A 12,218-nucleotide genomic window follows, 5' to 3' on the forward strand; every position below is an offset into this window, starting at 1 on the left:
ATCCTAATTATGACATCTGTTTTGATATTAATTCTTTGAACATAATTTGTCGATGTTCTTTTTTAGGGTTCCGTAGCCAAATGGCAAAAAACGGAACCCTTATAGATTCGTCATGTCTGTCTGTCTGTCTGTCTGTCCGTCTGTCCGTCTGTCTGTCCGTCCGTAGGTCACAGCCACTTTTCTCCGAAACTATAAGAACTATACTGTTGAAACTTGGTAAGTAGATGTATTAAATAGAAAAAAAACAATAAATTTTTGGGGTTCCCCATACTTCAAACTGAAACTCAAAAAATTTTTTTTCATCAAACCCATACGTGTGGGGTGTCTATGGATAGGTCTTCAAAAATGATATTGAGGTTTCTAATATCATTTTTTTCTAAACTGAATAGTTTGCGCGAGAGACACTTTCAAAGTGGTAAAATGTGTGTCCCCCCCCTGTAACTTCTAAAATAAGAGAATGATAAAACTAAAAAAAATATATGATGTACATTACCATGTGAACTTCCACCGAAAATTGGTTTGAACGAGATCTAGTAAGTAGTTTTTTTTTTAATACGTCATAAATCGCCTAAATACGGAACCCTTCATGGGCGAGTCCGACTCGCACTTGGCCGCTTTTATATCATCGAGAAAGATTTTTATTTAAAAAATGTGTTGAATTTATATGTTTTATTTATGTTTTTTTGGCATAAATTTCATTACTTTGACAAACGTTTTGATGTGATGTGTGAAACGAACCATGTGATCAACGATTTATCTAATAAAACTTCATTTAGTCGAAAAAAATAGTTGTCTACTACCGGGTGGAAAAAAATTATGGGCCCTGGAGGGAAAGTGCCTTAAAACCTTAAGTTTGCTCATTTTACTTAAATGAAACATTATTGTTTTTTAAAGAAACAACTGCATTCAAAGATTTTTGAAGTGAAAACTTCTTTAGCGGCGCTAGGCACTTTTTGAGGTGGGGAAAAAATGATAAACTCGAGACAGCGTAAGGCGATCATGTGACCGTAAGGTTTAGATGGCATTTAAATCAATAAAGAAAAACTCAATGACATTACATGAAAAAGGTTATAATCTTGTACGGGCTGAAATACGAGGATCTCACAGTATTATAACTTTATACCACTCAAATATAATTCAATAAAGCTACATCTTGATGAAATCGCTAATAAAAGTGAACTCTAGTACTGGTGAATAAAACTCAAAATATCATGACCAAATATATTTAGATGCGAGGTCTGCAAGGTAACTTTACAATTTCTATTCGAATTTTAAACAATTAACGCTATAAATTTGAATTTCGAATTTTAAACAAGCTCACTGACCAGCAATTTCGGAACCAAAAGTTTTCAATAGAAAGGAGGATGGGTCAATTATACATAGTGCTGCAGACATTTTGGACTAGTCATTGAGTTTTAACTTCTGTCGGCACTCCCGGAATGCAACACGTTGTTTTTTTTAAATTCGCTTAGTCGCGCCCGGGAATCGAACCTACTTTTTCCACACTGTATAAAATAACAAAATGCTTTTCTTCTGGTAACTTAAATGTTCTATCTATCTTGGTGATATGTCAATGCAATCAAATAATCTGAAAAAATAATAATAACCCAATTTATGAATTCCGTTCCTTCAGAAAAATGCGAAATGTACGTACAATTTTTAGGGATATCGTACTTTTCCCAGAGACAAATTTAGTTGGCTAAGAGACATTTTCACTGATCCAAATCTGTACTAAAAATCTAACATACAATGATAAGGACTTAATCGTTTTAAGCTCAAGAGTGAGTTTTCCTAAAGCATTTTCTAAAAATTATGTCTTTATTAACGTTAGGAGTGCACTGCAGCATGTCAAATGTATGCCAAAATGTCAAGGGAGAGAACAATAAATTAAGTTTCAATTCCACTTCCACTCATCAGCAAAGTTATATAAGTATATCAGCAGTTTAAAGTTATTTTAGATAACAAAATTAGCGCATCAAAAAAATCAAAGTGCATAGAAAAAAAGTCTCCTGAGTCATAATAAAATTGATGTCTCTTGGGTCACCAGAAAAGTCACCAGGGAGAACGATGACCCAAATCACATTTAAAAGAAAAGGTAAATTTTGTGTACTACCTACGAACATTTTTCAAAAAACTATGTTTTTATAACATATTAGACCCAGGATAGATCTAATACCTCTTTTCGTACCCCGGATAAAAGTAACTGAAACGTTACGTTATTAGGTTCACGATGCCGCGTTGTGCCCTTGCCTTCGTTGCGATATGTTTGGTAAGTCAGGAGACTTAAAAAATGAGCCATGATTTTGGGACATATTAACAAATATTTTTTTGAATAGGTATATATTAATTTTAGCGGACTTTAATAATTTACCAGTTAAATTAGATGTAAATACCTTTTTAGTTAATCGTTAATATGATATATTAGTAGCAGTAAAACACTTTATTGTACAAAAAGACGCATAAAACATGAAAAAACACATCCTTCGTATATGGTAGAATATATTTTTCACACTTATAGGTAAAAACCAAAACCGATACGCGATTGGGATACGCTCTTTTCGTATGGGCATAGAGAAATAAAGACAAGAGTGCTCACTCCATACATCAGTTCAGACTATTAATTTCAGTGTCTACATCTAGCATCGAGTAGCGGAACTATCAGTACTGCTACTTGACAATAGATGTAGCACCGACCGGAAAGTCTTATCTCAACAGCATAAGACTTTCCTGTCGGTGCTACATCTATTGTCAAGTAGCAGTACTGATAGTTCCGCTACTCGATGCTAGATGCTAATAGTCTTTTTGGTACTAAAACTGATGTATGGAGTGAGCACTCTATGTATTTTTTCTCTATGGTATGGGATACAAAAAAAAATTCTCCTGGGTCACCAAGAAAAATCGACATATTAAAATAATTCAGTTCGTTTTTAAGTTCTAGTCAGATTGACTTTTTGGTTATTTGAGATAAATTACAATAACGCTTAGATTTGAAAAACATGATTTTCTATTTTGTTGCGATCGACCCGGGTAATAAAAATACGGCGAATTTGAACTTTTGTTTGTTGTCGTTGTAAAATGTATTAAAAAATAATGTAGGCACCCCTGACAATTGAAATTCAAAATTATCCAGAAAAAGCGGCCAAGTGCGAGTCGGACTCGCCCATGAAGGGTTCCGTATTTAGGGGATTTATGACGTATTAAAAAACAACTACTTACTAGATCTTGTTCAAACCAATTTTCGGTGGAAGTTTGCATGGTAATGTACATCATATATTTTTTTTAGTTTTATCATTCTCTTATTTTAGAAGTTACAGGGGGGGGGGGACACACATTTTACCACTTTGGAAGTGTCTCTCGCGCAAACTATTCAGTTTAGAAAAAAATGATGTTAGAAACCTCAATATCATTTTTGAAGACCTATCCATAGATACCCCACACGTAGGGGTTTGATGAAAAAACATTTTTTGAGTTTCAGTTCTAAGTATGGGGAACCCCCAAAAAAAATTTTTTTTTTCTATTTTTGTATGAAAATCTTAATGCGGTTCACAGAATACATCTACTTACCAAGTTTCAACAGTATAGTTCTTATAGTTTCGGAAAAAAGTGGCTGTGACATACGGACGGACAGACGGACAGACAGACAGACATGACGAATCTATAAGGGTTCCGTTTTTTGCCATTTGGCTACGGAACCCTAAAAATGAGTGTTTCAAAAAGGCACCCTGTATTCCTTACATACCTAAATAATCTCTTATTCAATAAAACATATAATTACTAAACACTGTGATTTATTTCAAATAAATGCAAATCGATCGGATAAAAGATATTAATACCTACCTATACAACAATGAATACGAGTACAGTCAGCTGCAATAATATGTTACACACCGAAGGCCGTTTTGCGGTAGATAGATGTTAGATCTTATTTGTAGAGCCATAAGAGCGTGTCACATATTTTTGCGGCCGTCGAAGAGTAACATATTATTGCAGTACCTATGAAAAATTCGAGGGTTAAAAAGCATTTCAACCAAAGCATTTATAATAATAACGACTATGGACGCCTGCAACCCCAGGGGTATTGTAACCCCATAACAATAAGGTTGAAATTTGCATTTAGTGACCGCAAAGTCAGGTGAGCGTAATCAAGTAAATCTCTTTTCATCATATTTTATCAAAAATAATCTCTTTTCTGTTCTTGTGCTATTTTCTTATTATCAATACTCTTAACTTATATGCTATATACGCTGCTGCTTCTATGCTGTTAACATCTTCCAAAACAACAATAAATATTCAGGTTTATTAATTAATTATTTTATTGTTTGCTATTATGAACAAGTAACAACGCCATCTGTTTCAATTTTTTCCGAATTTAAGTTTATGGCCGACCGCAGCGACCGCGTATAATGGTAGTTAACTTCGGTAACGTTAGATGGTGCTAAAAGGTCACACAAACTTCACGTGCGGCGCGAAGCGTTTCCATGTGTGCGTGTTAGCGGGGAGGGAAGAACTAGCGGGCGTGGTTTACGAAGCGCCAGACGCGGCTGCAGTAGGCCCATAATATACAAATACTTGAAAAATACATAGAAAACATCCATGACTCAGGATCCATGGATCAGGAGTGCTCATCACACAAATAAATGCGCTTACCGGGATTCTAACCCAGGACCATCGGCTTCATAGGCAGGGTCACTAATACCCACTAGGCCAGACAGACGTCAATAAAACTTTCTCGAAAAAAAAATTCGTCAGTAACAGTATCGATAAAAGCTTTCTATTTCATTTACGATACATCGCATGTTATTTTTGCTTTGCAGGGCACAATAGCGAACAAACCACAAAGTCCTCTACCAGTTTATTGGCCGCTAGGACTGTAAAATGCCCCTGCAGCCCTAATGCACCCGACGGAGGCCAGATTTACTTTGTAGTGTGACATTTATACTTAACAATCTATCCCATATCTTGAATAGAGTTATTACTTGCAAATACAGCAACTTATCTGCCCAACCCTACTCTCTGATCGATACCAAGACCAAAATCAAAAGTCTGTTCCTTTCAAACGCAAACCTGAAAGCAAAAATTCTTTCTTTGCAGGGCACAATAGTGAACAAACCGAAAGTCCTCAGCCAGTTCGTTGGCATGCCACTCGGGCTGTGAAATGCCCCTGCAGCCCTAATGCACCCGACGGGGGCAAACCTGCCGGCGCCGGAGGCCGAGGTGCAAGCTATGCACTCGATGGACTGGTTGTTCAAGAAGGAAAGGATATATCTACTGGCGCAGTTCTGGCAACAGGTAACGTAAAAAGACTGTTTAACGGAACGGGCGAAAAAACTAGAAAAAAATACACGATTCAAATCCTAAATGATCATTCTGCCGTATATAGGGTTTGCAATCCGGATCTGAAATGTATGAAATTATCCGGATCTGGATCCGGATTCGCGGATCGTCCCATACATTTCGGATCCGTCGTGCAAACCCTAGCCGTATATCATCTGAATCCCTGCAAATAGTAAAATATATTTTTTGTCTTTCCGTGTCAATAGTATTTACTTCATAATTAGTCTCATCCAGAAGTGCCCCGAAATCTTCCGAATGTCGTCCACCCAACAGACACCGTTCATCCAAAAACGGCTACAAATCCGTTAAAATACATATTTACATAGGTACTGCTTGTATTCTGCCTCGTACGTTTTTTTATTGGAAAAAGGTAAGCCTTTCGACCACAATCTTGACCAAACTTATTGCGAATTTGATTATAATGTTAAACCCTTTCGAAATTAATAGATAAAATTTTACAATAGGTATGTTATCAACAACACTAGTGCAAAACCGTTATCCAAAACTCAAACCATTACAACACTATCGACGATACAAAATCAATTTACAGCACCGCAATTAACCTGAGGGACCCTTGGAAATTACCGAACGATTCCGACCGATACCACCTCAATTATATCTATTGTTTAACTAACTATTGTTTCGTATGCTAATATCTGATCAACGTCACATATTACCATCCGTAGCTACGGTAGAATCGCCTTTCGGTTTAATTTTCGAATTTGCAACGTAGGGTTGGGACTAGTTTGGTTTTATCGATTTTTTGCCCAATGTTCATTGAGATTTGTGATTTTTGTCGCGATGGATTGTGTATGTTTTGTATATATTTTTTTTGCATTTTTAGCACGACTGAGGTGACACACATACTTACGAAAAATTAAGAGCGTAAATATAAGCACTTACTTACTGTACTATGAGTTTACCCGGGAAAATGTATAAGGGCCTAATTTTAAAACCAAAACAATATTATGAATATTATGATTAGTAAGACAAAAAAAATATTTATTTAAATCAGTCCATTACCCAACATTGAGATAGCCTAATAAAATGTCAACCATATAATTAGCATTATGTCATATCATGGCTGTTACAGGAGTGTGTAGGTGTGTCTGTCTCTTCGTCTATTTGTTCTATAATGCGACTCTACCAGACTATTGTTCCGTATGTTAATATCAGATCACTAATCGTTGCGTTACGACATTATTCAATTCAGATCTGTATCTATTTAATGCAGAATTATCTGTTGATGCAGCAGGAAATTACAAAATGCAAAGGAAGTACGTATTTAAACATCGATTTGAATGGAACAATTAAAAAAACTTTACTTGTTAAAGATGACCGTAGAATTATCTTTGCTTATCGCACAAAAAAATTTGTCGATATTTTTTTCGATAAAATATGCAACACAAATCGACTTGGTTATACTTTACCATTCGTAAAATTATGATAGACTTAAACAAATGATCATTTGTGTAAAATAATATGACTTTTTTATTTCTATTTCTTATTAAAAAAATTAAGACGTGACATCATTTAAATCTGTGTAAATATTTGAACCAAGAATAATATAAGCTTTTAAAGACAAAAAAAAAACAGAAGCGATAATGATTAAACCGACAAAAATTTATACATCTATCAATATTTATTGTCACTATTTGACAATAACAGTGATGTACCAAAGCCGTATGTAAATTATCGATGTAATTCTCATTGCTAATCGATACGGAGATTGAATTCGCTCCCATTACGTCTGTCAAGAGTAATTAACATGGCTGACACCGTGACAGCAATCAGAGTGCCACAGATCAAGAATCATTACTATAGTGTCACCTATTATATCCGTTATACTGACAATGTATAGGTAAAAACATGTTTATGCACGAGTAGTTGTGTACACTATAATAAGGTACTGTTTATTTTTAAATATGTATATTATTTCGATTCTAACTTTTTGAACTGTACACTGACTTCTCAATAGTAAACAAAACAACCGCATTCGGAATTCAAACCGCCAACGTCAAATTCCAAATTCAAAACGATTCCGATATTGCCCGAGTAAAATATGAACAATAGGGATTAAAAGCGGAATAAATATTCATTCAGGCGAGATGCGCGCGCAGATACTACGTTTGAATGGCTGAAGATAGTATTGTACTGGCCACTAAGAAAATAGAGAAACAATTTTCCAAAACTCACCATTAAACCACCATTTTAATCAAATTTAAACTCTATTGACAATCAATAAAGTTTCATTTAGAACGCTTAAGGATGGCAGATAAGAGGTTTTGAGAAGTAATCGATTCGAATGTTGATTAAAAACGTTCCGTTTTTGAATTTACATATGCCGTGCCACGAATTTGCTATCGATACGAAATGTATGGTCAGTTTTGCTAATAAATTAATAATTATTAAAATTATGTAGACAACTGAATTTATTATACTTTTCTTTGTATATTGCCGTGCTTGAAATCGACATTTTTATTGCCGGATATAAAGATAAAGTCTTTAGCTTTAATAAAATAAATGACATGAATAAACTTGAGGTAAAGTAAAGTTAATTGAAATGATTGAACGGCGATTAATTCTAAAGTCGCAATACTTTTACTACTTGCAAATTACTAGTTGCAATACAGCTCATTTTCGTGTAAAGTTCCATCGACTTTATTCCATAGTATTAAGAGCAATAATCGCACAATTTCTGTTTGATATTAAAGCTCAATTTAATTTTCAATTATACAATTTTCCATCACAACAATTATAATATATTATAGTTTCACAAGTTCTTTTGAATTCCTTAATCGAATGTTTCCTTAACAATAAAATTTTATGTAGGTTTCCACGAGTATCAAAACCAATAGTAATAAATGGACCTCAAGCCACCCATCTCGTATTTCAAAACCCTATTTAACAGCATCCTTTAAACAAACTAGTATAAAAAAGACGTATTTTAATATATTTTATAATGCCGCTTAAGCCCTTTTTAAAACAATTATGCAGTGGTCTTATAAAACTAACAATTAGAGCCTATAAAACGACTCGATTGAAATCGCGAACATTTATTTCGTATAATCGATGCAATCGACAGGTGATTTCTAATTTAGAACGTAATTTAAATAGCCGTTAATACGAATTTTAAAGCTTCGCAAATTCGAATTTATGGATTGAAATTTAAAACCGACCTTAAAAACAAAGCAGATAGTGTAATAAACTATAATAAATGTAATTTTCACTGCAATATCGAGTAATAATAAGTATTTAAAGATAAGAATAAAGTTTTATTTGTTTCTATGAATTACCAAGTGGAATCTTTCCGCCATCTTTAAAAAAATTGAGCGTATCATCTCACGGGCCCCACGGCTAGCAATAATTCATGAAATGATTGCAGAAGTCTCTACTATATAGAATAATCGATATATAATCAACACGCTAGATTGAGTCGATTCCCACCAGCCTAATAACCGTCGATGATCGTCCGATTGTGAAAAATATCATTAAAATAACATTAGCGGCATTCAAATGGCCGGTCCATGACCACAATCGATTCATTTTAAAAATAAAACAAATTATCGAGTCGGCTTAAAGCTACTCGCGATACGCGATTTGAAATTCGAATTTGTTTAACGATCCGGCTAGACGATCGATAGATACACGCCTACCGTCCGGTGGGAGGGGCGCAAATCGAATTAGTGAGCATCGATTATCGTTCGACAAAAAACCCGATTACCCCGAAAATCGACAGCCGAAAAAAGCTAATGGCGGTTTTTGTTCCGAATTCAAATCTTCGAATTCGTAATTTCGACCGCAAGGCGTTCAAATCATTTGTCAGTGACAATTTTTTGGTTGCAATCGATTTTTAAATACAGGCTAAGTTTTTGCTTGGCGTCTGGTAAATTCCTCGTTTGAGGTGAAGGCGGCTTTTTTGCATTCGATGATAATTGCTCGCCGATTCTTCTAAAATAAGTATTTTCGTAAAACCTGCAGACCGACTTTTAGTTTTTTGTTTTGTTTTTACGTTTTCAAGAAGTTGTTTTCCTCTTACTTCTTATCATTAATCAGCGGGACCTCAATACGACATGTGATTTAAAAAATTCTCGATAATCAAAGTTATTTTAGTTTTATTTCTTATTCTTTCAATGCCTACGGGGAATCTTTGTTGGTGCGATGCAGCACAATATAACGCCATCTACCAGCCAATATTAAAACCAAAACAACAAGAATTCGTCCTTACGTCTATGCCGCGACCTGACACCGGCCTGGGAAAGCACGCGACTTTTTGCCAAAAATGGGACACATTCTTTTGTATAAAGCTATGGGAACTTTGAAAAAGCAGTGAAGACGAAAGGGTTACCATAGTAACTTGGCCTCTAGACCCATAACAACTATGTGTTGGAGATCTCCATTATTTTGGTCTTTTTAGAACGTTCATCTCGCTAGCGTTCGAGCACCGTTGGAAATAATACCTTAGCAAGGCTATGGGAACCGATCGCATTCCGGGAGTTAGAGAAATTTGGAAGCTTTCGCAAACTCTCATCTAACTTGATAACGTTATTCGAATGCCGACCTTCACATGCAGTAATTAGGTTTAAATTGGAATAAAAGCTAGCGCCAGATTACTTGTTGTGAAAAGTTTCGGACGAATATTAGGCAGCGGTAAATCGCGATTGATTTTTAATTTTTTGAATAGTTTGCAATTAACGTTCTGTTCTATTTTTGAATTAAAATATTTTCAACTACCATTTAAGGGGTAGAGTAAGTTAGGACACACATCATGGTATTTATAAAATATCAAATGTACTTATATACCTACCAGTTTTTAACAACGGACGTCGAAGATTGTCTTTAAAAACCAGGATGCCTAGCCAAGATGACAATCGTACATCGACAAACGCCAAACGAATAGTAAAAATGTATCGGGATGCAACGAAAAGTCACGTGATTATTTCCATACATTATTTAAGTTTCCATCGATTTTTTTCGATTGTCACTTAGACCCCCTGAAGCCTTGTTAAACAGTTTTACCATAGCGCTAACGTGCAAAAAAACCTTTCCTCAAAAATAAATCAATACTCCTTCCAGAACAGTCGTGAGCAGCTAGCAAGGTTCGACATTAAAGTTCAAATATAATTCTAAATACAAAACGACGTAAGCGCCGAAAACCTTTTGACGGTTACGATATTTTAAAAACAGAACGACTTGAAGCGTGTCGTTACGGCTTAACGCAATCGACGCTTAACGATAATCGACGAAACAATCGATTAAAGCCTTTACGAGTTGTGGTTTTTTGAGTCGATATGTTAAATCGATTTTTAAGCTCTTTCATAATTATATTAATGCCATGCTTTTTGGTGTATTGACCCTCATTAGGGTGTAGTTTTTGTATGTATTAGTATATGCGTTTTTGTATAAGAAACATATATATATATAGCACGCAGAACTCCTGGCAGCTTATAAAAAAGTTTGCTTTCTAAATTTAAACTTCTTTTTCACACACACACACATACACATAATGATCACACTAGCTTCAATGTGGAAATTTTCAATATTCTATGCAGCTCATGAAAGAAAATGAGCTCCCTCATGTTAATGAGTATAGCAATCCCACAGTTCTTTACTGACAATAATAATGTTCTATTAGAACTTGAGCTAATTCGCTGAGCATTTCTGACTTTGTAAAGGCATGTGTAAATGCTTAATTTTAGTCAATTTAGTCCTATAAATAGGACGGCCTTTTTACTCGAGTAAGTACATATAAGGACTGTCCTTTACGGCATAATGTAGGGACATATAGCCTGGCAAAGTTAATTTCAGTAGAAAATGGTACCAAATTTGAAAAATATGGGCGTAATCGTAAATTATTTTATGGTTAGTCAAACCAAAGTTTAATTAATTCAAGCGGAAAATTCCTATAAAATATGTAGTTTCAAAAAAGCCCATCGCTGTCCTTAAATATAGCATCTTCTATATAAAACAGCAGGCCTATTATGGATGGCTTTATCCACCTGACCAAATATCCGTCACTTTTTAACACCGCGCGATCGAAAGTGACGCATACCGTTTTATCACGCTGTCACGTAGACAAGAACAACCATCATATCCGTACTGACTACTAGATGTACTGTACAGTACAGATAATTTATAATAATTCATTAATACAGGGTTTTCAATAATAACTCTGTAATCTATTCTATACCGCCGACGTAATTTTTTATAATATAACTAGATGTTTTTTCCGGTCACGCAATCTATCGATACTAAGCTTAATGATGACCGATGACTGCACTATCGAATAGTATAACTTTTTTAAATTAAATGTTCTAAAAGGTTACATATTTATACATTATCTATAAAACATAAATGCACGCAACCATTAGCAATTGTAATGTAAATATAAAAGAGTTATATAAGATATAAGGGCATTAACCGTTTAATATATACATAGACTAGGAATCCTCTAGACGGAGTTTAGAGCAATTATTTCATGAAATCGATGCTGCCAAAAATACGGGGGTGCGGGGGGACGAGGTGAGCGAATCCCGTGCCGTGATTGGTCCGTTCAAAGACTCGGACCAATCACGGCATGGGATTGACTCGAAGATGGAGTAAAACTACCGTATAAGTGGCAGAGGGGGTAGCGTTACTATGCTCAGTCTAAAGGATTCCTAGTCTATGAATATATACAATAAATAAATCGTTCGAAATCAATCAACCGTAAGGTTTGAATTATATTTTCTTTATTACTTAGGAAAATTATAGTAGATATAAAATATTATTTAATATTTATAGGTACGCGATAAAATCCGTGTAAATAGTTTTTATTTCATGAATAACTACCGCAGTAACCGAAGACAATATGTACATATTATAAAATTTTATTTTAAGTGTTA

At 34.8% G+C, this 12,218-nt stretch overlaps 1 protein-coding gene across 4 annotated transcripts in view; it reads left to right on the plus strand.

The window, feature by feature from the left end:
• LOC134656856 (homeobox protein cut) overlaps positions 1-12,218 on the plus strand; it is a 213,609-nt gene that overhangs the window by 27,080 nt on the left and 174,311 nt on the right. For 3 of the 4 annotated variants that reach the window (XM_063512381.1, XM_063512382.1, XM_063512384.1), the window contains exon 2: positions 5,092-5,289. In XM_063512381.1, the coding sequence (XP_063368451.1) occupies positions 5,173-5,289 (117 nt within the window). In that variant the 5' untranslated portion in view covers positions 5,092-5,172. Of the gene's footprint in view, positions 1-5,091; positions 5,290-12,218 lie in introns of those variants that run through there. The other variant, XM_063512385.1, reaches the window with a different exon arrangement.

This window comes from Cydia amplana, chromosome 19 (assembly GCF_948474715.1).
Source record: "Cydia amplana chromosome 19, ilCydAmpl1.1, whole genome shotgun sequence".
NCBI lineage: Eukaryota > Metazoa > Arthropoda > Insecta > Lepidoptera > Tortricidae > Cydia > Cydia amplana.